Genomic DNA, 26,463 nt, shown 5'->3' on the forward strand with positions numbered 1-26,463 from the left:
TAAGTAGAAATGGTCAGTCTTTTTCAACAGGAAACTCTCTGGATGTAGTTTGCTTGCATCCAAGCTGTAACCAAAGGGCTGTGGCCAAAGAAACACGCTTGCAACTTCGTACCTGAGCAAACAGCCAGCTTGGCAGTTCTCCCTTAAGAATGGACTATGGACCCTTGGGTAGTAGAAAAAGGCTGTATAAACTTTGCATTGTAACCTAAGGGACATGTCTCACTCTGCTTTAGAAGGCATAGCTATGCAAGCAGTAGAGGAAGCTGATTTTGTTTTCTGAGTTCCCTGTTTTCCTTTCCGGTTCTGTACTAAAATTTACATTTCTATATCACTTGTCACTCGCGTGGATTAGAACGTTAATCCCTTTCCAGAATTGCCAAGATAATGGTGCTCCTTAAGACTATAGAAAAATTAGGTACGGGCTGAAAGAACTGGAACAGCAAGGGCTTAACTACACCGGAAATATAAAATGGTAATACATGCTTATTTCCTCTTACCACCAAATTAACAAAATCCTCAGCACCTTCACAAAACTTCAATTCCCAGGATTCTGAGTCGGAAGCCAGATCAGTTAAATTGGTACCATGTTCCCATAAATTTGTAGTGCAAATGTCCTAAATGATACACGGACTGGATTCGCGATATATCTATGAAACCTTCTCAGCATATCTTGTGCTTCCCTCCTGGCTTCACTTCTGGCTCAGATTTTCAGAATACACCTTCTGTATGCCCAGTACACCTAGTTGGGACCAGAGAAAGGAATTGCTCAGACTCTGGGATGTCAGGAAAGCTATGCAAACTCCAAGGGCTATGTTGCAGGACCTCCTGTGACGCTGCAAAGGATTCTGGGGCACATCTCTCAAGCTGGCCTCTTAGTCAATGAGTTCTTCGAACCATTGATTAGAACAGCCTTTGTCAACTTGGAGGGTACCAGGTTGATGAAGGTTGGATTAGAATCTCCTCCTTCAGGATCCTCACCACAACTTGGTGACCTGTGCCTCATTTTTCGACATTGTTTGCAGACAACAGCAGGCAGTTTGTGAGGAAATAGGGGAAGGGTAAGTTTAGAAGAGAACTTGGCCTGAACGTAGGAGTGACACATTAACCAACAGAAGAATAAGACGAGGGATATATATTCTTCCTTAAGTTTCCTGATTTATTATACATCATATCACAACTCGCCCAAAGTCCACATGAGTCAGTGTTAGAACAAGGAAACGAATCCGTAGTTGCAGTTTCTGGGACTTTGCCCCAAGTTGACCCGTAATGGATTATGAATAAGTTATTCTGTTCTTAGAACATATAGTTCCCATGTGTTTGCTCAATGTCAATGTGCTAATGAGAGCGTTTATTTGCATAATTTGCTATTACAATGGTTCTACAAAGCTTACGTTCAATAACTTCCCCCAAACAGATAAAGATGATTCAGCCCATTCACTTATATTGCATACTTAAATCATACTGAATCAAAGTGCTCTCGTGAGACCAAGTGACTCAAGGCACACTCATTTCTGATCAGTTTGTGACTCAGTATATTCTGTCTGCTTTGATGCAGCTCAATATATGCAAACTGTGGTGTGATAATCTACTTGGCTTTGCAACTGCATGTAGGCATTAAGTCCAAAATTGCTCTCCATGTGAGTATAGCTGCTTCAGGAAGCCACTGTCCTTTTATTGGTTTGCAATGTCATAGCTGAAGTCGTCTGAACCATGTGAGAGTCCGCATAACAATGAAACTTAACTTGCCATACACTTTCCTCATTTTCACACTTCAGATAAGGCCCAATTTGGCATCACCTTTTCATTTTCATCTGGGTGGCAACTGTATAATGAAGTGAAACATCATTGATTGCTGTTGCCCTGAAGAAGAAAATTTACACCTTGGTGCGGTTTTATTATTCATTCATTCATTCGTTGCATTTCTGAATCTCCCTTCCTCCCAAGGAAGTTCAGAGTGATGTACAATAAAATAAGGCTAAGGACCCACTTGACGGTTAAGTCCAGTCAAAGGCGTCTATGGGGTTGCGGCGCTCATCTCACTTTCAGGCCGAGGGAGCCAGTGTTTGTCCACAGACAGCTTTCCGGGTCATGTGGCCAAGCATGACTAAACTACTTCTGGCACAACAGAACACCGTTATGGAAGCCAGAGCACATGGAAATGTGATTTACCTTCTCGCCACAGCTGTACCTATTTATCGACTTGCACCTGGTAGGCTTTTGAACTGCTAGGTTGGCGGAAGCTGGGTCAGAGCAATGGGTGCTTACCCCGTTGCACAGATTTGAACTGCCGACCTTCCAAACGGCAAACCCAAGAGGCTTAGTGGTTTAGACCACAGCACCACCCACTCCTTACAAGAAAAATAAAATAAAGTAAAAACACAACACCATAAATAATGCAAGACAATAACCAAGACAACTATAAAATACCTGTGAGAATCAGAACCATCAAAACTGCTAATGTTAGGTATTAAAAACGACCTAACCTCACTTTATAAAAGCCTGAGTTTAAAAATTCTGCAGCTAACATCTAAGCATCAAGAAAACAAAGCTATCACAAAGAGGGAAACTTTCCAGAGTTAGATTTCTACCACTAAGACTCTGTGGCACATTCCCCTACTGTGAATTTTCATAAGAAACACCATCTTAATAACTGAGTTGGCTGGTATTGGAGGAGGTATTGCGTATACTTGGCTCCCGAGTCATTTAGGACCATATAGGCCATTACCAACATCTTGAACTGGTCCCTGTAGCACACAGTGCAGTGCAGTTAGAATCCATTATACAAGTTCAGGCTGCCCCAGTTTTCAGCATAGCAAGAAAATATGAAGGTGTGAGTCCACATCACGGGGCTCAACTGAGTTCAACTGAGCTGGCTTGATGTCTCATTTGATACAGATATGATGATGATTAAATTTATTACCCACCCTTCATTCACAGGCCCCACGGTGGGCTGCAACAGTTTACAATTCAGCATTAAAAGCAGAAATATCTAGCAGGCTATTCTTCTAATGTCCTCTCCTCTGCCATGTGAGCCCAGTACTAGATGAACTGTTGCTGTGTTTGGTGGCACTGCAGCAAGACTGGGACACTAGGACATGCTCAGCAGGTAGGGATGCTCATCCCTATTCTTGACCCTTAGTAGTTATAACCTGAAGCAGCCTTTGTGTCCTCCATCAGGTCTCATGACAGACATTGCATCAATAGATGCCAGTGTGGTGTAGCGGTTAAGAGCGGTGGACTCGTAATCTGGTGAACCGGGTTCGCGTCCCTGCTCCTCCACATGCAGCTGCTGGGTGACCTTGGGCCAGTCACACTTCTCTGAAGTCTCTCAGCCCCACTCACCTCACAGCGTGCTTGTTGTGGGGGAGGAAGGGAAAGGAGGATGTTGGCCGCTTTGAGACTCCTTCGTGTAGTGATAAAGCGGAATATCAAATCCAAGTTTGAGGAACTTGACAAAATTCCTGCACTGAGCAGGATACGCTGAGTTTCTTGTACCAGAACTTGATTGTAACCTGGAAGCATTCTGAAACTGAAATAACTATTGCCCTTTAAACTCACCCAGACGGCTTCCATGGGCTTTTGGAAATTATGCTGTCCAGTCCCACATCTTTTCCACAGTGTAGCATCTACGGATGCCCTATGGTCATGTAAAACTAGGACATGAAATGTTATAACTTGCAAGCTTGAAATGGCCACACTATTGAAATTCTAGGAAAGGGGTTATTGTAATCTTGCTTGGAATACAGTTTATTTCTTCACCCCTTCAATTTTGGGGTAATAGACACATGTGTGTAAATGCCTGGACTGCATGTCTTGCTTTTTAAGGAGAAAGGGGGAATAAGAAAATACGTGTTTTTGACATAGAAAGAAAAAGAATAGGCATGTGCAAATGATAAATTGGTAATAAAATAATGTTTTGTGAATAAAATGAAAACCTTCTTAAACGAAAATGGAAATAAAAGATTGAGCCACAGTTCAGCATCTCCCAGGCCACCAGCGTAACATGGGGAGGGGCCGGAGATCTTTCCCGGGAGCACCCCACCCATCAACGAAGGAGAATCAGCAGCTGTTCCCACTCCTTGTCCCACTCCATACACAGAATGCCAAATCCCTGTTTGCATGTTCCCTCGGAGGTTATGTCAATTACAGCGATGTTTTCACATTAAATTAAAACGCTTTTATTGTCCAAGTAATGTGTATTTTTGGCACGACCCAAAATGCAGTTAGTCACCTGCATAACGACTGGCTAAGTACTCTCACCCCCCTCGCCCCAAGTGGATGGGAGCATAAATGTCATGAAAGATTTGCCCTTCAGATTTAATTTGGTAGCCAAGGTGGCCATGCACTTTAATTAGACTTTGTTGGGATTCCAGGTCATGCTTGAAGTATAATCATTCCCCCCCCCCCGCCCTTTTGCTGTATCAGGTTATGGGTGTGGTGAACAATCTTTTAACAACAGTAATTAATGGGGAGTTCAGCATGTGGGCATGTTCAAGGGTTGTTTGGGGGAAATGTTAAATATTTGTATTAAAAATAGCTGCTGAAAAATGACTACGGTCTCCTTTGGGTTAGAGTCAAACCTGCAAATTATAGTTTATTATAGCTTACCCTCCGGCTGCCAACTATAACTATCTTTACCTAATCTTCAACTTTATCTGCTCAAAATGCATTGGAAAGTGGAGCTGAAGCCATCAATTGCTTTGGGGTGCAGTGTACTGGTGATTCAAGGAGCCAGAGAATGCCAATTTTCATTTTTTGATCCAGCAAAACCAACGAAGGGGGTGGGTGGGAGCTGATTCTAAACTCAGCTAGTCCAATTTTCCCAGTGTGGTGTTCTAAGCTTGCTGTTAAGATAGCCCTGTGAGTTTTTACGTCGCCCTGACCTGGTGTGGGAGACTCATGGAAGAGGTGGCAGATATTCCACTAACAGTAGCTACAAAGGTGGTTCTTGAGGCTACCTGTAGCAGTGAATAGAGCAGAGGTTGAGGATCCACTATGGTTCAGCAGGGTGGATACATAAGTGGCCGACCCTCTGTGGGTTGGAGCAGGTCTGCCTGCCTGCCAGCCTCCTGAAATCGTATGAAAATGATGGGTCTTGGAAAATGATGGGTCTTGCGTTTGGTGATGAATTTTAACAGCAACAAATGCTGATCCTGTTGCAGAGGAACAATCAGGAGCACACAAAAAGCTATGGGCTTACATTCAGTGGTGCTTAAATTTGGGGAGCGGGGTGGGACGGTGCGGGAGGAGAAATTAAATGCAGTTCATATTGAAAGGAGAACCAACCCAATTTGCGCTTTCTAAAACAGCACGAGAAATGAAAGACAGAGCCGTCCTGTGGAATTAGCAATTCTCCTAATATTATTTTTTCGGTGCAATTCTCCAGGCAGGCAAGGGGTTCGAAAAATGCATATAATAGAGCAAAGTGTGCATAGAAATGCATACATCAGTGAAAACAGCATACAAAAATGTGTTTTATTAGCAGAAATTGCTCTGTAAAAATGTGTTTGTTAGGCAAAATTCAGATAAAATTACACTAAAATGCTGATGGAGAAAATAATAATTGCAGGCTGGTGCGGAAATGTGGAGAACTGAAGACTGGAGGACATGAAGTGAACAGATCCACCCATCACTAGCTGTGGGGTAAACTCTTAATGAGAGAACATGTAAACATATAGGCCACAATCCAGGACAGATGCAAGCGCTCTGAATCCCATGTGTTGGAAACAAAAGCTCTGTTTTGGATTGTGGCCATGAAATGGGGGGAGTGGGGGTAGAGAGAGAACAAAAGGTGAGGAGGAGCTGTTGGTGCTCAGAAGTAGTCATTTATTATTGCATGGAAACTCTTCTTCAGGGGCAAAAGGTCATGCACATATTCTTAGTGCCGTACGCCAGCTAAAACAGCTCACTGGGAGAATGTCCTTTCAAAAGGATTTCTATTGAAAAGCATTGGGCAATTTATTTGTAATAATAAATTACTAGCGCTCAGCACTAGCTTGAGATTCTGCCTCTCCTTTTGTTCTCTTGGTTTCTGATGCCACCCCTCCCTTTTTCCACCATGAAAACAAAACAAGACTTGCCAGACAAGATGAATCTTCTTCCCTAAATGTTGAGCTTGCTTAAGAGTCAGGCCTTTATGCTTAAATTGGAAGAATCTGACTGCCCATCATTGGAAACAGGATGCAAGGAGAAAGATGGACTGATCTAGATGGACTGATCTAGATGGACTGATCTAGATGGACTCTTTTTATGTTCTTAAGATACAAAATATGTAGATTACTGTATAGCAGTCCTCTCAAACCTGGTGCTTTTCAGATGTCTCCAGCTCCCATCATCTCTGAACATTGTCTAGGGCTGATGGTAGTTTGTGTCCAACAATGTCTGAAGATCACCAGGCTGGATTAGATAGAAGGACGGGACATGGGGAGACCATGTGCTCAGTGAGAAACAAGACTCTACTACTGCCTTCCAGTGTTGTGTGCCAATTTAAGAAAAGCAATGGGATGATTGACACACAAGAGGAACAGTGGTGACTTTCTTATTTTCCTTCCATATACAGTGGTGCCTCGCAAGACGAAATTAATCCGTTCCGCGAGTCTCTTCGTCTCGCGGTTTTTCCGTCTTGCGAAGCACGGCTATTAGCGGCTTAGCGACTATTAACGGCTTAGCGACTATTAACGGCTTAGCAGCTTTAAGAAAAAGGAAACAAACTCGCAAGACGTTTCGTCTTGTGAAGCAAGCCCATAGGGAAATTCGTCTTGCAGAACGACTCAAAAAACGGAAAACCCTTTCGTCTAGCGAGTTTTTCGTCTTGTGAGGCATTCGTCTTGCGGGGCACCACTGTATTGGTGAATGAAGGGAGAACAGGGCATGATCAAATGTTTCCCTAGCTTCATAACAGATTAGCGGGTCCTTGACATTTTTATTGCTAGTTTAAGAACAAGTGGATGGGCAATCAGCATTTAAATAAATTAAGTCTACTCTTTGGGAGTAGAAAAGGCTAAGGAGTAAACCCTACCCAAATCCAGAGTGGAGTCCTAAGATGGATGGCGTCTTGCATGCCTTCTTCCGGCAACTCCTGTAGCCAAGCTGGTGCTAAACACATTGCTTTGCTTTCCTTTGGACCACATTAGTGAGGTCAAGAAGGGGTCTTATCGTCTGGGTGTCCCAGGACCTCCAGACACACTGCCCAGGTTTGCACGCCAAGGAGTTCACTTGCTGCTAACACAGCAGTTTGACTTCACCCCTGGAGGTGCAGTCCATCGTCTCTCAAGACAAACGGATGTCAACAACAATTCCCAGTGAATTGTGTTGATGCACTCATGTCCAGCTTGCAGGCTTTGCACAGGTCGCTCTCAGAACAGGATGCTGGACTAGGTGGACCACTCACCTCATCCAGCAGGTTCTTGTTATTTTCCGAATTAATAACTGTAGTTTAGACATGTCAGATGACCTGTTTCCTTCATTTCCTTATAGACCTATGTCACTTCCTCTGTAGTTGCCAGATTTCTGGCTATGGACTATCTTCAAGTCAGAGGAGATATATTGGTGTGTGGGTATGGGATTGCTAGCCAGCTGTTTGTGGCAAGAGTATGTCATACTGCATTTCAATGCATGCTGTCTTTAGCAATTGCCAGGCCATCTGTCGCTCGGTTCGTGCCCATATACCAGCTGCCAAATTCCTGGGGCCCAATAACGTGACCATCTAGAGATGAATAAAAATATTTCAACTGTCTGTTAGCATTTGGCATTTAACTTGAGGGTGGGATACACTGCAGTGCCAGAGCCTTCACTGTTGTTGCTGTGAACATGTGAACATCTCAATCTAGGATAACACTACTAAACCAGGTGAAACAACTGTTCTTCTTCCATTGCTTCAATTGGGCAATGCCAAGGATAGAAATCCTCTTGGCTACAATAATCTGGTAGCTCTGAAGAAATGTGGATTATCAAGTTGTTGCCAGCCCAGCTTCTTTTGGGTTTAAGCCAGAGGGTCATAGAATTGTAGGGTTGGAAGGGGCCCTGAGGGTCATTTAGTCCAGCCCCCTGCAATGCAGGAATCTCAACTAAAGTATCCATGACAGGTGGCCATCCAACTTCTACTTAAAAACTGCCAATGAAGGAAAGTCCACAACTCTTACTGTCAGAAAGTTCTTCCTGATGTTTAATCAGAATCTCCTTTCTTGTACCTTGAAGCCATTGGTTCAGGTCTCTAGAGCAGAAGAAAACAATCTCTCTCCATCTTCAATGTGACAGCCCTTAAGGTATTAGAAGATGGCTGTCCTCTCAGTCTCCTCTTTTCTGAGCTCCTTCAACCGTTCCTCATAAGGCTTGTTTTCAAGATTCTTGGTCGTCTTGGTTGCCCTCCTCTGCACATGTTCCACCTTTTCAGTATCCATCTTTTGGCTCCCAGAACTAGACATAGTACTCCAGGTGTGGTCTGACCAAGACAGAACAGAGCCGGACAATTACTTCCTTTGACGTGGACATTATACTTCTGTTGAAGCAGCCTAGAAGAGCATTAGCCACTTTTTGCTGCTGCATCCCACTGTGGACTCACGTTAAGCTTGTGGTCCACCAAGACCTCTAAATCCTTTTCACATGTACTACTGGCTAGCCAGGTGAAAGGGGGGTTGTTTGAGGGTGGGGCTTGTTGGATTGCTGTTGTTTTTATGTTGATTATGCATTTTGTGGTTTTATATTTTGATTTTATTCTGTGAACCGCAGGTATAGGGTGGTATATAAATTCAATTGATCATCAAGGAGCAACGATAGGTCAGACCAGTACTCAAGCTTAAAACAAAAGCCTTTGTTAGGGGCCAGGGGTAAAATGTGGCCAATTGCTGTAAAGCAGGCGTGGCTTGGACTACAACTCCCAGCATCCCTGGCCATTGGCTTTGCTGCTTGGGGCTGCTGGGAGTTGGAGTCCAATGACATCCGGCAGTCAGCAAGCTCCCCATCCTTGGTGTAAAGAGTCTTCCTTGCTGGAATGACCAATTGCCTTTGGCCTGAGTTATGTAGTAGTGACATCTGACACCGTCACCACCCGGAAATTCCAGTTCAAGACCATTGCAGGCTTGAATCCTGACACTTTAGAGACTTGATGATATCCGTTCTCGCAAGGTATGGCAGGTAAGTGATTTGCAATGTTGCATGAGCACCAGGTCTCTCTCTTTGATATGCCTTTCCTAGACTAAGCTTGCCAAGGTTTCTGAACCCAGTATGACGATTCCTTTCCCCCTTGTCTCCTAGGAGAGAAACCATACAAGTGCACCTGGGAGGGCTGCACCTGGAAGTTTGCCCGTTCAGACGAACTGACGAGGCACTACCGCAAACACACGGGAGTGAAGCCCTTCAAGTGCGCAGACTGTGATAGAAGCTTTTCTCGTTCGGATCACTTGGCGTTGCACCGCCGAAGGCACATGCTTGTCTGAAAAAGGCTACATTCTCCCCTCTCCCCACCAAAAAAAAAGGAAGTACCAAGAGCTGGGTCTCTTTTAACTACAGCGAATTCAGCAGGGCTGAATCCCGTTTTGATGGCGTTAGCACAAAAGGGGGCGTTCCACGTTGTCCCATATACACAAAGAAGCAGGAAGTGTAGTGCCACTGTTCTGTCTCCCATCTGAAGTCGGCTTTCCAGCGTGGGCAAAGTTATCACCTTCAGCTGGGAGATGATAGCCTGAATGCGACAAGAGTGGGCATTATTTTCTAACCCATGTCCTTTTAAAAGTATTTATGGCTTGTACCTTTTCTCACACCTTTTTTTTTTTCCTGCTGAAGAATTACTGCTATCACAAAAACCGGATATCATAAACATTTGGAAAGAACAAGCTTCCTGGATCTCCTCTTCACCTGTTTCTCCTTCTGCCGCCGCCGCCTTTTTTTAAAGATTATTATCGAAACACGGCAGAATATCACCACGCCTGATGGTTGAGCGATCAACAATCTATGAAGCCAGCTCTAGCGAGTGGAAAGAGGAGGGATACAAACGAATCTCCTTGAAGCGAAAGGATTCCTCAGCAAACTTATGCAATAAAGATGGCGGTATTTTACATATTTACCCCTCTGTCATCATGCCAGACTCTAGAAGCCACTATTTTTTTTTAATCCTTATTTAAAGTAAATCTCTGTTTTTGTTAGAATCTATAAAACAGGCACCAGTAACATTTCAGTGTGAAATAACCCTCTCTACATCTGTTTGCTTAATTTATAACAGGAAGAGACCATTAAAATGTAACATCCTGGCTGCACAGTAGGAAAAAAAAGTTTGACCCACCATCCCTAAACCAACACATTAACCCCCTGCATATTTACTTGAAAGTGAGTAATGTTCAAACATACATGTACGTTGCTTTGTCTCTCATTTCTTCCCTAATCAGCAGGTGTTGACTCCTTAACTGAGTGTGTGAACTGATTCCATTGCACAACATTGCGGGATGGGATGGGATAAAACCTTCGGATCTGTACTGCTTGATCTGCAATGCTCATTCACACATGCAGGTCGAGTCGATTCTACAACCACCATGCTGAATGCACATGTGTGAAGCAGCCTTCCGACTTGCTTGAAGAATTTACTTTCAGTGTAAATGTGCTTAGAGCTCCAGCCTCTAAGAATAGCTGTTTCTGAAAGGGAATTGAATGCGTCAACATCAATGGCAGGAGTAGTCAGGAAGAAGCTACTTTAAGTGAGGTCTCCAAACACTTGCTGTTTCCTAAACATAGAACCTCAGTCCAGAAAATGTCGCTGTGAACAAGTCTTATTAAAAGCAACGGCTAGTCGGGGTAAGTCTTCTGTTGGTTTCGGCAAAACTTAGTCATGACTAAGTTGTGCTGGGTTGAGGCAGAGTGGGTAGGCATTCCAAAAATGTCTGGAGAATGACTATCTGGAGCCAAATATCTGCTCCATGTATGTCAAGGAGCAGTTTTGACAGGTGGGATTCACTGGAAGAAAGTAGCTCTCGTGGGCAGATTTTGCCTGAAAGTTCCCTGAGAAACTAAAGGCCAACCATCTCACTCTCTTGCTCTGATCGTGTTGCTCGAATGATGGTGAAAACTTCCCCTAGCCCCTGTTTATAATAGATGAGACAGGCTGCAGAAACAAGACCAAAAAAAAGGCAGAAAGAAAATGAAGCGTTGAGCAGGCCACAAAGCCTGACTTCTCACAGACGGGCTTAAAATATTCCTAAAGATGATAATGATGGTTATTATTAATTTCATTTCTATACTGCTTTAAAAAATTTAAGAAAGAAAAAAATCAAAGCAGTTTACAACCTACATTAAAAGGTCAGCGAAAACAATCCGGAATAAAACGTTACTGGAGAAAGTTAAGTACACATTCAAGGCAACATGAATGGGAAGCTAAAGTCTAGTCCTAAAGATTTCAAAATAAAACATTGCTAGATGAAGTCAAATGTAAGACGCGCATTCAAAACAGAGAATAAAATACGATAAGTATAGAACATACCAGATGCTGTTATTGATAACATACCAAGAAGCGTGGGGAGCCTACAGTTGCCCCTGTCACAGCAGCAATACATGCATTTAGTGCCTGCCTCCCGATTTTTAGCCGAAAGGACCATCGGAAGTGGGCTTAGTAGGAGACAAATGGGACCACACTGTATGTCTCCTTTTTCGAAAGGGCCGGTCTTAATTCCCTCACTGGCACACAGCTTATCAGTCTTTGGCTGGAGAAGTTTGGTAGTTCGGGGATAGGAACATATGACTAGAAGGTGGATAAGCATAATTGTAAATCAATAATAAGCAAGCTTCTACAAATTGGCTTTCTAGGTAGCAGCCTATATGAAGAATTCAAATCTGTCCATTAAAACAAAGGGAGATTCAGGGAGTTCCCTGGAGAGAACTATGCTTGCTCACTTATTTATAATGGCTTTCTTAAGAATTAGCCATACCACAGCTCTGGGTCACCTCAGATGTCTAAAATACTCAGCTGGCAATGGGATGTGTCATATATCCTAACATCTGTGAGTTGTTTCTTGAGGATGAAATTATCGCCAAAAGGAGAGAATCGAAGGACACAATCCACCAGCCCTGCCCCTCACCCAAGCCCACAGAAATTGCACACATTTTATACAAGTGTGTGCAAGTTATACCAAGCAGGGTACATAGAGAGTGCAAATTCCGTAAGTCTACCTTCAGGAGCCAGGCAAACCGAGACACTTCCAAGTTCCATGGGCTTCCATGAGAATTGAGCATGTGCTTAACACCCCTATTCACATTAAGTTGGATTATAATTGTGTTTGGATCATTCCCAAGAAGTCGCTCTTAGTGCAGGATAAATCAGCCAACCCTTCACTACATCACGCAGAGAACAAAATTCAGCATGACACAATGTTCAGAGAATGGGGGGAATTCCTAGGTGAGCTTCCCCAACCCCCTGTCATTTCAAAAAGCAGTTTTGACTTTGTTAGTGTGACCTGAATATGACAAGAGATGGGCGACTTTTTGTATTTTAGCTTTTCCTAACTGATGCCTAAATAAAGATCGAGAGGTTCTCATTGTGCAATGGTAGTCCAATACATACTGGGGCTTCCCATTCCCTTCTATGAGAAGGGAGACCACTGATGTGGGCAACAATCTGAAAACGCTTCCCTCTGCGCTTGTGGAGCTCTGGGTGGACACAAAACAAATTTCTAAACATTTGGCATAACATTTAGCTAGGAATCTGCATAAGTTAGCCTCATTGTGTCACACTGTGAAGGAGCTTCTGTTTATTCACGGCTTATAAATGGGAAGAGATTTTTTAAAAATGAAATTGGTCTGTTTTGGGCCACGTTAATCAGTAGGCAAGAGAACTGGCTTCCCCAAAGGAAGTGTGGAGAGGCTTTTGTTCTTAGCACTAGGGTTAAAAGTAGCTTGCCATCAAAGAAAAGGGTCCGTTAGGATTGAAGAAGTTACATAAAGGCATCTCTTCTCTGTTTATTTGTTTGTTAGAACAGAAAGGGGTTCTCTCTCTTTTCCAAATATGCTGCAGTAATGCATTCTCCTTAAAATTGTGCCATGTAAATGATACATGCAGAAGAGCTCCCCTGTTACGATGGTAATGGTATTGTGCCCTGGCTTATGCAGCCATAGCCCACTCAAACTCATGCAGAAATCCGTAGAATCCCTATCAAGGTGGTTGGAATCTGACAATATTTTCACTAAACAGCCACCAGGTTGAATTTCCTTTCGGTGAATCCAATGCAGCCAAGTCTCGTTCTTCTGATAGAAGAATTGAAGCAACACTGAACCAATAGAAACCAAACGGAAACAGAAAAGATTGCTTAAATGTTGACTGATCGATGCACTCACAGAGCCAAGGGTCTAATGCACATAGAAGGCGGCGCAATGTGATGTGGGTTCTTCTGTGCAGCACATTGTTTCACTCTTAGTCCCGATTCATGTACTCGTTTCCTCCTGATATTCATGGTGGAAGGGGGGATGTATGTGCCCACATTTGTGTGTACTGGGCACTACGCCCAGTGAGTGTGTGAACTGGCCTTTCGCTAGCACGACCTACATCATTTTCTGGCCAGCCTCACACCTGATGCTGCTCTTTGGTTGTAAACTGCAAGCATCCCACCTAAACCAGCCCAGCATATAATGAACACAGTACGATGCAAATGTGGTGATCCTGAGCATATCACCATCTCCTCCAACTCATTTGTTTGGAAAGATGAAGCAAGCGATCCCTTTTGAGAGCAGCCTTTTGCAATATGAGTTCACACACGGAATTCAGGTGCAGTTGCTCCTTGTGTCCTCCTCTGTTGATTTTATTCACTTGGATGAAATCATCTTATTTAGATTAAGGTTGAGTGACTGGTGTTGCTAGATTGATATTCCCATTTTGGGAGCTTTCCTTGATGAGATTTATCCATTCAGGAGAAGTTCTTGTATGTCACGCCTTCCCAAAGCCGTATTGAAGCAAATATATCTTTGCAAATACCGGTATATCTTTGCAAATATATCTTTGTACGAGGGTGTCTTTGATAATCGATAAATTCTTGCACGATAAATAAAACTCATGAGCCCTTTCAGGTTTTTTTTGGGGGGGGTGTAATGGAAATAAATACATCAAAATAAATAGTGTATAATTATATTTAAAACATTGATTTGTTCGCTCTTTTCACATAGAAAATGATGTTCGCTAAGCATAAGCAACCGTCAGTGCCCTTCTGCCCCCATGAACTTCCCTACATGTCCCCACACAAGTGCATATGGCTAATTGTGCGCATGTGTGTGATCTGAACTAAGATCTAGTATTGCTTTCAAGAATTTTAAAAAAAGAGACAGAGTTGGAAATAGCTTTTCTTTAGGCTAAAATAATTTTACCTTATTAGGAAACCAGCTTGTATTACTGTATTATGCCTTTGCCTGTGTTTTATAGATGAAGATGTATAAAGTTAAAACTGCTATATTTTCACAGTTTCATTTTAAAAAAAATATCCGTAACCGTGCAATGTGTACTCAACCAATCATGCCCATTGGTACTTTTAAATATGCTGACATTAAACCGATTGCAGTACCAACACCGTTTTTTAGTATGGACCTCAATTATATGGATACTGCTTCTTTACAACAAAGAAAGAAAGAAAATAGAATTGAAGGTATTTTACTGTACTTGTAACAGTTTCAATATTCTGTAATATATTATGTGATAGTGAAGAAGTATTTTCAAGCTCACAGTTTTTCACAGGATGTAAATAATTGAAATGAAGGATGGTTTTTGAAACAAGCTTTTAGTTGTCATCACCAAAAAAAAAAAAAATGTGCTCAGAAAATGCATTGTAAAGCTTTCATAATGCAATTAACAATTTTAAGAGGTGGGAAAGAATGTTCCAGTTTGTCAAAGCATGTTCCTGTTGTATCATGTACACTTGGCTTTGTATTACCTGAGGTTGTGTCACTAGACAGTGGAGTCACTTTGAATTTCTGCAAGCTAGAGTGGGGGGAAGCAAAACGAAATTATCAATGGCCAGAATCCAAATAACCGAGTTCCATTTGCCCAATGTGTTCCGTTTTGGGTTCCTCAACCAGCAGCGCCGCCATGCTGCATGCTGAACCACGTTTGAAACTGGCACGTGTCTCACTAACAATCCGTAATATGGCATGGGAATATGGGTGGGGGTGGTCTACAGTTCAAAGAAAATAACTAAAAATAAGGTTGTTTTTTAAAAAAATACTGTACAAGCCCTTTAATATACTTAATGTCGTTCTCTGCAACTTGGCCTTCATCTGCAGGATTTTCTGATTATTCTTCCCAATAGTAACCTTTTAAGCTTTTAGCAGGGAAAATGAATAATCTAGGCTTTCAGACAGAGGGCACTTCACATCTTACTACTTTCAGTTAAGTAGAGTAATAACAGCAGTCTGTTTACAGGGTGGCCAAATATGGATGTCTTCACTCTGGTGACGCCTGTTTGGAAGCCAATGCACATGATGGCTTTCTCGTGCCCATAACCTGGCCAGAAAGAGAGAAAGATACTCTCCCTGCAATTAATTAATACACTATATAGAGGAGCCTATTTTTCTAGCTTGGAAAGCAGAAGTAGTAATGTGTGATGTGGCCTCTAGGGCCAATTAACGTGAGACTTGGATTTGTTGCGAGATAACGGCCCATATTTTGTGATCAGCTCACTGCTGGTGGCGGGGTGAAGATCTCGCATACAAGAAGGCATTATTTTTATTGTTTAATATGGTGGACTTTTCATTAATTGTTATTCTTCTGGTTTTCCTCCTGTAAACTCTTCAGAAGAATGCCTCTGCCCCGCGAAAAGAGGCAGTCATTCTTACCTGATTCCAGCAGAATTTAACCTTTCAGATATATTTGTAGATCTAAAAAGATTCTGAGTCGGTTTGCACACTTAAGCAAGCATCCTAGGGCATCCCCGGGTCTCATTATTCATCCTTCATAAAAAAAGAAGGACATAAATCAGTTTGCAGACAATCCCAAGCACGAGGCATTTGGGTGCTGGGGGGGGGGAAGCTGTGAAGCCAGTCCATTGCCTGCCACAGAAAATCCTCAACAGGTCAGTGTCCAAAGTAAGAATATTATAATGATCAGATACCTTTTTGTAAGAATCTCTACAAATAAATCTCCAGAGGTGAAACAATTTGAAAAGTGCCTGTCTGTGAACATTAGGGAAGATGGGGGTGTTCCCTATTCTTTTTACATAGCAATAAACTGTAATTGAATTGTTATACAATTCTGGTTTCAATGGGGGGGCGGGCAGGGAGGTTACACTGGGTTCATGCGAATGCAACACAGCGAATCACAAAGTGCCATTTGTCTACTCTCTTCAGTTTTCAATTTACCTATTCTGTCCAATGTCGATGGGATTTCCCATTGCCCAGGAGGGGGAAATAAATTTACAAGTGACTTAGAAAAAGTTCCATGGTAGCATCAAGTCAATCTGTTGTAGATGTATAGCATTTCTATTCTTTCCCAAATCCTGCCACCAATAGTTTTTGGAGTGTTGCCTACTAATTCCAACCATGGACGTCACTGCTAAAATGAAGTCGGTATTTTTTTTCTATTTCATGCCCAGCCACATATTTTACACCACATTGGCAGCTGATGTGCAGTCAGATTTTCCTTACTACCAAGTAAGCTGATGCAGGATGATCAAGCTGCCCAGGCTCTTTTGATTAAAAGTCGTGAGACTTAATGCCTCCCTTTTAACTCGCTGAACAATACCCTTTTTCTAACATTTCAGAAATAACCCTAGAACGGCAATAAATGTCAGAGCGAGTGGGTCGGCAGGGCTTTTCAATTTTTAAAGAACTGGGTTTCGTCTTAGAACTAGCAAGAAGGTAATAGAATGCTCACTTGACAACTTTGAGAGGTACTGAAATAATTTTCAACAATTCCCGATTTATGCTTTAGTCTTACAACACATGAGCAATGCAGGCTTTAAAAACACCCATTTTTTAAATATATTCGACTCATTGTTTAATTTATATTTGCCATGCAAAGCGTTTAATGATCACCCTTTAATTAATTTTAGCCTCTGATTTGTTTGCACGAACGAGGGTTAATCAGAGAGGGGGAGTAAATGAACACAAGCAAAGAGACTGAATCACTTGTAGCCCTCAGTTTTCTTCACTTTTCTCTCAGTATACAATAGCATTTCCCCTTTCCTGGAGGAATCAGCAGTGGAGGCAATTCAGAAATATAAGTACGTATACATACTTGGAGGAATATTGCACGGGAAGTTTCCTTGCCCAGTCATTATTGAAATGAACGGGAAGACAAAGCAGATTGTGACCAGGAGGAAAAAAAGCTTGTGAAAGGGACACCCTACTTGTCCATAAATCTAAGTTAACAATCCTTGACCTTCCACTGGCTTGGAAACGAGTCCACAAGCCGTGTAACGGGCCCATCAGTCTGAACACAGCCTACCAGATCCCATTCGATGCTTCCTTTTTGCTGTCTGAATGAGACCTCAAAAACAGGGCAGGGAAGTTAAGCACAGAGGTCATGACGTAGATAGCGGGTCACAAGTTGCGCAGGCATTTGACATTATCCCTGCATGGTATAACTGAATTATTATTTTGCTGCTCCTCTCTTTAAAATAGGGTACTATCCAAAACATCCCTTTAAGGCTTCTCTGCTGCTTGCTACCATGAGGAGGGGAGGCAAATGGTATAACCAATGACAGGCCAAAAGCACGTGCGGGGAACCTTTGGCCGGCCATATGTTGCTGTCCCATCAGCCGCAACAAGCATGACCGATGGCCAGGGACGAGGGGATTCGCCATTCATTGTTTCCCCACATATGCTTTAGATGCATTATCTGGTCTAAAGAATCGTTCAAATGCTGGTCCATTTGTGTTTGCTGGTTCCTGTTGAAAGGGGAGGTCAACTGGTGCTTTGAGGATGAGGGGAAGAGGACAGGTTGTTAACGAATGGCGGATCCTCATGAAGCAATATCCTAGCGTTCATGCCCTCTCTGCAAACTAGAAGGGTAGCTTCATCCCAGGGTGTAGCAGTAGAGCAGTATTCAGTTATCTTTTCCTGATCGAATACGGCAGCCATTAGCCAGTGAGCCGAGTATCCATACACCCAAAAGTATTAAGTACACCAGTGCTAGTGAGCAAAACCGTAGTTCCTTAATTTTTTCTTCATTACGTTTCAAATGGTTTTAAGTGCAAACATGTTTCTTTTTCTTTTTTTCTTTTTATTTAAAGGCATTTACTTTCCCAGTAGTTTTCTTCCTGTGCGTTTAATATGCTACATAGCGGTTAAGCAACGCCTATTTTATCAGTTGGTTAATGATTATGTACGTGTTGTTCTTGTATTTATGTATAGTGTATGTATTGTAAATATACTCAGAGCTTTTCCTCTTCTTTACTGTAAAAGGGTGGTTTCTTTTTCTTGTTCCGTTCGCCCGGTGATCATTGTGAAGGGAGTTCCCCCTAAAGAAACCCCATCAGAGGACAATTATTTCATGAACAAGTGTTAACGTTTTTAATGTTGTCTCAGACATATTTCTGTTGGTGCATTGCTTTTATGTATTCAACTTTCCTATGAATTGAGCTGTGAATTGAAATAGAGTTTAAACCTTTAAATGTATGCATTGGTATAAATATCTGAGTGGAGGCATGAAGGATAAATAAAGCATTTTGTATGGAACAACCCCTTATTATTACTCTGGATTGCTCTGGACTTACTCGATATGGAAGTTTTTGTTACAAAACCTTTCCACCAATAGGGTGGAGTTCTTTTTTTAAAAAAGAATAGATTTTCTTCTTTGAAGAAACAAGTGTGTGCGGTTTTGGATCTTGGTGGTTGTGGAGATTGTACATCATTGTTACGCACTGAGAGTAGATATAAAAGGGAGAAAGTTTCCATTAGGCCAAAAATCTACTGCTGTGACTCTTGGCTCCCTGGTGACCTGAGCCCATTGTTCCAAGTGGCCCAGTCTTTGAACTACCATTTAAATTCTTGCAATCCCCTGATGTAACAATGCTCCGAAATGCTGTGGAAAACTTAACTGGAAACCTCCACTGCGGACAGCCATTTAGGCCTGGCACAGTGACACAGAGCAACGTTACATCAGGGGCATTGTGGGAAATATAAACACTGGCTCATAGCTACCCAACAGCTATGTCTGTAATGTGAGAGCCACAAGTGCAGGAAGCAGCCCCACAGAGAGCAATCTGCTGATGGGCATCTCAAACATATAGACAGACCTGGTTCCAATGTTGCGCATGAAAAGACTCCACAGACACAAACCAGCAATAACCACAACAACATTTACATTAAAGCCAGCATAAAACAGAACATAGAAAACATCTAAAACACATTCCTATTTTTAAAAGGCAGAGTTAAAACAACCCACCCACCAAAAAAGGCTACAGATAACTAAAAACCAAAAACGTGCCAGAAGAGAAATGTTTTAGCCTGGCACCTAAATATATGTAATGATGGTGCCAAGTGAGCCTTCCTGGGGAGAGCGTTCTGCAAGTAGGGACCCACCACTGAAAAGGCCCATTCTCATGTTGCTGCCCTATGGAGCTCTCATGGAGAAGGCACACAAATAAGGGCCTCAGAGGATGATATCAGGGTTCAGGTTGGGGAGAGGCAGTTCTTGAGGTACAGTGGTACTTCAGGTTACGAACTTAATGCGTTCCGGAGCTCCGTTCTTAACCCGAAACTGTTCTTAACCTGAGGCGCGCTTTCACTAATGGGGCCTCCCACTGCCGCCAGCGTGCAATTTCCATTCTCATCCTGGAGCAAAGTTTGCAACCCGGAGCAACTACTTCTGGGTTAGTGGAGTTTGTAACATGAAGCATTTGTAACCCAAAGTGTTTGTAACCCGAGGTACCACTGTATTGGGTTCCTAAGCCACATAAGGCTTCATAGATCAAAACCAGCACTGTGAATTGGGTCTGGAAACTAGTTGGTAGCCAGTACAGTTGGGCCAGAATTGGTGTTACATACTCAAACCGTCTTGCCCCAGTGAGCAAGCTGACCACCAAATTCTGTGCTAGCTACAGTTTCCAAACCATCTGCACAGGCAACCCCACATATGTTACATTGCAGTAATCTAACCCAGGGGTTACGTAGACAACAGAAGACAGGTCATCCTGTCCAGATAGAGGTTTAGCAGGACCACCAGCTGAAGCTTGTTAATGCCAAGCCATAGTTTATGTGTGGACTCGCTCTTTGCGTCTTCCAGAATGGATGTGGGTGAATACCTTCTACCCCAAGAAGCGCACTGGAGACTGAAAGATGGAGAAGATAGTGGGGGAGGGGGAGGTTGCTGAGGGAGACCATTTTCAAGGATATTCTACGCAGCTCTCTTCATCAGATGTACAAGGGCAGAATGGGAAAGCCCTGCATGAAACAACAGCTTTCTCCTCTGCAACTGCAGTCTTGGTGGTGCCTTCTTTCTGGAAAATGTCTCCACACTCTTCAGAAGATGGATCACACTTATCTGATCTGACGCTTCCCAGCTGACACTCGGCCGCTCAGCCTGGCGCCTGTCTCATCACTGACCGCTAGACCCTTATAGAGCCTCCGGCAACTTTCGACTGTTTAGGTAAGGAGTCATGTAAGTGCAGGGGAATTCCTCAATGCCTTGCTTATTTCCCCTGAATTCTGATAAATTCCACTGGCATTACTGTTTGCAGGTAAACTACACAAGATCTGAATGAACCACCTCGCAGTAGAAAAACTCCACACTTTAGGGGGACAGCGGTGGTTTCCACGCTCTTCATTCTCTCCCTTCAGTGAATATACCCAGCTATTGTCCACCTATAATGAATTTTGCTATTCCAGGTTTATACCTTATAACAGGGGTCCCCAAACTAAGGCCTGCAGGCCGGATAAGGCCCGAGGGACTCGTTTATCTGGCCCACGGTGACCCCCGCCACCCTCTGCCACCTCCCACACTTCCGGGTCAGAGGAGCACCAGAAATAGCTTGTGCACATGCACAAGCGTTATTTCCAGGGCGGAGAAGGCCCGTGCACATGCGCACAAGCTATTTCCAGTGCTCCTCCGACCCAGAAGTGCACCGGAAATAGCGTGTGCTATTGGCACGCGCCCTCCGGCCCTCTGCGCAATCGGCACTGGAAACACTGGCCCGAGGTGCGGTATGTTTGCTGCCTTATAACATCATCATCTGCACCATAAGCAGAGTTGACACTCTAGTATCTGAGAAAAAGGAACAGCAATGGGATGGGAAGAAAAGGCACATGGTCAAGGAGTCTTCTTCCACTGCGTTGCACTTTCACCTTATGAAAGAGGCACACTCTTAATCCAGCTTAGGGAAGGCCCCAGCTCTGGTACAGCATCTGGTTTGAATGCAGAAGGCTCCATGTTCAATCCCTGGTATCTCTAGGGAGGACCGGGAGGGAATCCTGCCTAAGTCCCTGGGAGTGGTGCTTGAGCTAGATGGGCCGATGGTCTGATTCTGTGTCCCTGAATCTGCACAGGAAGCTGGAAATACCCCAAGGCATGCTGGGGTATATACAGAAATGATGGTAGCACATCCACTGTTCCAAGAATTCCTCCTGCAAGGATCAGAGGTAAATATTTCAAACCAAAGAAAAACTTTAAGCAGGTGCATTTACTGTATTGCTTTTGTACCTGGTTAAAACATTTTTGTTTAGGCAAGCCTAGACATTTAATTTTAACATGCTCTTTTCTTTATTTTTAAAGAAGCCCTGCTGATTTTACTTATATTTTGAGAAACCTTAGATCAACTGGTTTTTGAAGTTTGATTTTATTGGTATTTTTAAGTGGAGGTTTTGTGTTGTTTTATGGAGGCACTTAGAGGTTCTGATGATTACGTGGTACATAAATCCCGTTCAACAAAATGTATACAAATTATGTGTGTAGCAAAGCAAATTTCTTCTTGAAAGGTATGAGATGTGAATGCCAACCAGATTTTTCAAAGCTGCCTGCATACATGGCTGTATGCCCAAGATTGGCGAGCCCGTGATCTTGTTTAATCTCCCTGTTGTCGTCACTATCAGAGTGATTATAAAAGCAATTTTAATGCATGTGCCTAACTCAGCGGCTTATTGCTGATAATTTGCAGCCCAGTGTGTAAGCTGCATCCTGCAAACCACCTTGGGTGGCAAATACCTGAAGGGCAGAATAAAAACGCCATGCCGTCAGAATGGGCTCTCTGTGGGTTTAATCTGTTATGCCTGTTTCACAGAAGTAAAATCATCACTTGACCATGCGATGGCTCTCAATGGATGAGGCAGTCCTTCCTTTCCACATTTCTTCCAAGGAATTCAGAGCAGCTTATATATGGCCCCAGGAGTCTCCTATCCAGACAGACTACAGGACCAGTCTGAAGACTGCTTCACGACATCAGGAGAACTGTGTCATGTGCCCTCAAGCCATTCTCTGTGCCATTTAACAGATGCGTAGGAGAGGTTTGATATATGTAGGTGAGTGTGATTCGAAACCAGAGCTTTATCAACCAGGAGTGTGGTTTGTTTTTTTAAAAGCGGCAGTATACAAGGGATATAGTTCATGGAGCAATGTCTTGGCAAAGGCAATAGGAGAGGTATTTCATGCACAAGTAGAAAGTGCATTGCCATAGGAATCCACTGTGGGTTTACAGGATGCTGGTAAGTCTTTTGTCTGATCCAGCAGAGCTCTTCTGTTCTAATGTGTGAAGCACCAAACATTATCTCCCATATACAGTGGTACCTCGGGTTACAAACACCTTGGGTTACAAATACCTTGGGTTACAGACTCCGCTAACCTGGAAGTAGTACCTCGGGTTAAGAACTTTACCTCAGAATGAGAACATAAATCGTGCACCAGCGGGAGACCCCATTAGCTAAAGTGGTACCTCAGGTTAAGAATGGTTTCGGGTCAAGAGCGGACCTCCAGAACGAATTAAGTTCGTAACCAGAGGTACCACTGTCAACTTTCATCCCTGATGTTGCCATCAAAGGAGCAAGTTCAGCTACTCAACTGCTAGTCATCAAGCACTGAGTAGCTAATGTGATGACAAATGCAGCGATGCGTCTACATGTCTGAACGAGCCCTTCCTATGCCCGACCTCTCTCTTAGTGAGAAAAACGAGTATTTGCTCATTTATATATGCATATGAATATAAAAGGTAAAGGTAAAGGTACCCCTGCCCGTACGGGCCAGTCTTGACAGACTCTAGGGTTGTGCGCCCATCTCACTCAAGAGGCCGGGAGCCAGCGCTGTCCGGAGACACTTCCGGGTCACATGGCCAGCGTGACAAAGCTGCATCTGGCGAGCCAGCGCAGCACAGCACACGGAAACGCCGTTTACCTTCCCGCTAGTAAGCGGTCCCTATTTATCTACTTGCACTCAGGGGTGCTTTCGAACTGCTAGGTTGGCAGGCGCTGTGACCGAGCAACGGGAGCGCACCCCGCCGCAGGGATTTGAACCGCCAACCTTTCGATCGGCAAGCCCTAGGCGCTGAGGCTTTTACCCACAGCGCCACCCGCGTCCCCTGCTCATTTATATATGCATATGAATATACGCATGGTTTAATTTGCCCTTTGCAGTGTATTAAGACCAGTCCAAGAAAATACCACCCAGGCAGCAGCATGTGTGTGAAAAAGCTAAGCCTACTCTTAAGGGTGACTTTGTCAAGGAAGCCAAAACATTGAGCATTGCCCAGCGTTGCGTTGTCACAGGCAAACTCCATTTGTCCGTGTGGTTTCCTTCCCCTCTTCCCTCGCCATCTGTTACTTTTAATTGGGATAATTATTTCTCTAACAAAAACCAGAGCTTTTGAGCTGCAAAGCTTTTGGGGTTTATCAAAAGCATCCGTCAAGCTAAGCCATATGCAGATTGTAATGGGATTCTTCCTGGCTAGATTGCTAATATATTCGAAAGTGATACGGTCCCACAGCGCCCTTATATTGAGGATGCTTTATTGCCTTCTTGACAATACGTTAATTGTTCCATTTCAGGCTGTTGTCTGGAGTTAATATTTCTGTTTTCCCAACAGTACTGTAAGTCCAAACGGCATCTCCTCCCACTAAGTCTGAGCTCTCCAATGAACACCCACACCAGACACCCACTTGACATGTTGCTTGTGTCTGGAAAGTTACGTCTTCCATTTGATTAAACAATGGTGAAATTGTCTTCTCCTTCGTGCTGTTCTGATTTCATATCCAACGTGAAGAGTCCAGGACAATGAGCATGCCAGACTTGTGTTGCTTTTTGTTTGGTTTTTAAGTTAAATGGAGCAGGAACAGAGCTCAACTATCCCTGGAGTAGCAACTGGCAACTGGGAGCCTGTGGCTGAATTTAGCCCCCCCAAAAAGCAGCAAGCTCACCCAGAAAGTTAGGAAAACCCTAATCCTGCCCCAGAACTTTATCAACCTCTGGGTTAAATCCTGGAGTCACATCTTGGCTCAGTGGCACCTTTAGCACCTTCTTGGCCCTGTCTCCTATCTATCTCCTATTTTCTGTGTAGCTGAATCCCTCGCTGTGGACTGCAGGCTCTTCTTTACCAAACTGCACAGTCCGGTATTCTACTGTTGTGGATGCTGCCACAGGCTCTGTATGCGAGTCTTTCAGCTCAGATGTACCATCGTTTGTGGCTCAAATGCATCCCATGCACACTGTGTGTAGGAACACCAAACCTGATCTGGTACAACACGGAGACTGATGTTGCGTATTGGCAAAGGTGCACAATTTGAGTCATTTATTTCATTCCTTAGCAGAGGATGGGCTTGCAGCCTTAGCATGAACACTTAAATACCGTTTTTTTTGCTCTATAAGACTCACTTTTTCCCTCCTAAAAAGTAAGGGGAAGTGTGTGCGTGTCTTATGGAGCGAATGCAGGCTGCGCAGCTATCCCAGAAGCCAGAACAGCAAGAGGGATTGCTGCTTTCACTGCGCAGCAATCCCTCTTGCTGTTCTGGCTTCTGAGATTCAGAATATTTTTTTTCTTGTTTTCCTACTCCAAAAACTAGGTGCGTCTTGTGGTCTGGTGCGTCTTATAGAGCGAAAAATACGGTACATCTTGCGTGCTCTCTCTCTCTCCTTCCTTCCTTCCTTTTTTCTATTCAACAAATCAGGTTAGCTTTAGGAGATCCAGGGCTTAATTGGTTGCATGTTTGTCAGTTCCAACATTTATTGGCCGATCCTTAAGGCACAAGCGACTGGACCCCTTACTAAATTTGAAGGAATTTGATTAAATCTGGGTCACCCAGGCAGAGGAGTGGTATCTTTTCTTTACAGAGAACTTCTTGATATTTCTGTGGGCCCATTAGAAGGGCTTGAACTTACCTGGGAGAAGAAACTACAGTTGGAACTAGATGATTCCATGTGAAATGCAAGATGGGCATCTGAGCTCTATAAATTAATCTCAGCTCAGGGAAGTTCTGCATAGGTGACACCACACTAGTGTGAAGTTTTCTCTCATGCCATCAAAAACCCCACAAGATTATTGGCATGGTTGTGGTAGCAGGGGAACATTTTCCCACTTACAGTGGGAATGCCATCTGGCATCCAAATTTTGAACTGATGTTTTTGAATAAATATTTTAAGGATTTAAACACCCCCATTCAAGCCTCCCCACAATGTGCTCTTTTGAACTTGTGGGATAACCAAGCAGCATTTTTCCAGTCTAAAGAACTTCCAATGTGGATGCTGCAGCAAGACTTTTTTCGGCCCCAAAATGGAAAATAATAGATGTCTTAACCCTCCCATTGTGCTATAAGAATATGTGGACTCTGGCTGTTGCAGAAAAAATAACTCACAGATTGCATGTCTGTAAGTGTAAGGAAGTCCCAGAAGATCTATGCTGTTTGGTGGCATTTTGTTTTTTACATGTCAAATTCAGATATTGCCAAACTCTTTCCCCACCAAATTGTGAAATTTAGCTTTCATTATATGTTTTGCTGCTTTTATTTTCCCTCATTAACTGCTCTTTATTTATATGGGAAATATTACCTCCGTGCTGAACCTATGTTTTGTTGTTTTGATTATGCTTTCTTGTATGTTTGTCTGTATTTTGGGTTTTATATTAATAATAATAATAAAAGTGAGAGAGAAAACCTGACATGCTGAACGCATCCTTCCAGCCACTTCCTCTGGCCTGCCAAGCGCACGAATACTTCACTACAGTCTCAGGCAGGCACCAAACGAGGCGGATGTACTCTGCTTCTGATGAACCATAAGCTGGCCTAGTGTATAATTGTGTGCATGTGTGGATACACCAACACACACACACACACACACACACACACACACACACACGAGAGAGAGAGTGAGTGAGTGAGAGAGAGAGAGAGAGAGAGAGAGAGAGAGAGAGAATTCACCATTCCATAAAATGCCTTTGTAAAACTTGAATAAATAAAACTTCGTTTCTGAGATGACTTTTTTTTTTTTTATTGCACACGCTGGTTTCCATACAAAATATTAACAGAGAGAAACCAATAATAAAGTTGAGTTTTGCAAATGTAAATAGTGAAACCAGGGCCCTCGATAAGCGCTAT

At 43.2% G+C, this 26,463-nt stretch overlaps 1 protein-coding gene across 5 annotated transcripts in view; it reads left to right on the top strand.

Annotated features, from left to right (window-relative positions):
* Positions 1-18,636, top strand: part of KLF12 (KLF transcription factor 12) — a 233,232-nt gene extending 214,596 nt beyond the window's left edge. For all 5 annotated transcript variants that reach the window (XM_077927774.1, XM_028728369.2, XM_028728371.2 and 2 more), the window contains one exon: positions 9,253-18,636. In XM_077927774.1, the coding sequence (XP_077783900.1) occupies positions 9,253-9,434 (182 nt within the window). In that variant the 3' untranslated portion in view covers positions 9,435-18,636. The remainder of the gene's footprint in view (positions 1-9,252) is intronic.
* The last annotated feature ends 7,827 nt before the right edge of the window (positions 18,637-26,463 follow it).

Source organism: Podarcis muralis, chromosome 4 (genome assembly GCF_964188315.1).
Source record: "Podarcis muralis chromosome 4, rPodMur119.hap1.1, whole genome shotgun sequence".
Classification (NCBI taxonomy): domain Eukaryota; kingdom Metazoa; phylum Chordata; class Lepidosauria; order Squamata; family Lacertidae; genus Podarcis; species Podarcis muralis.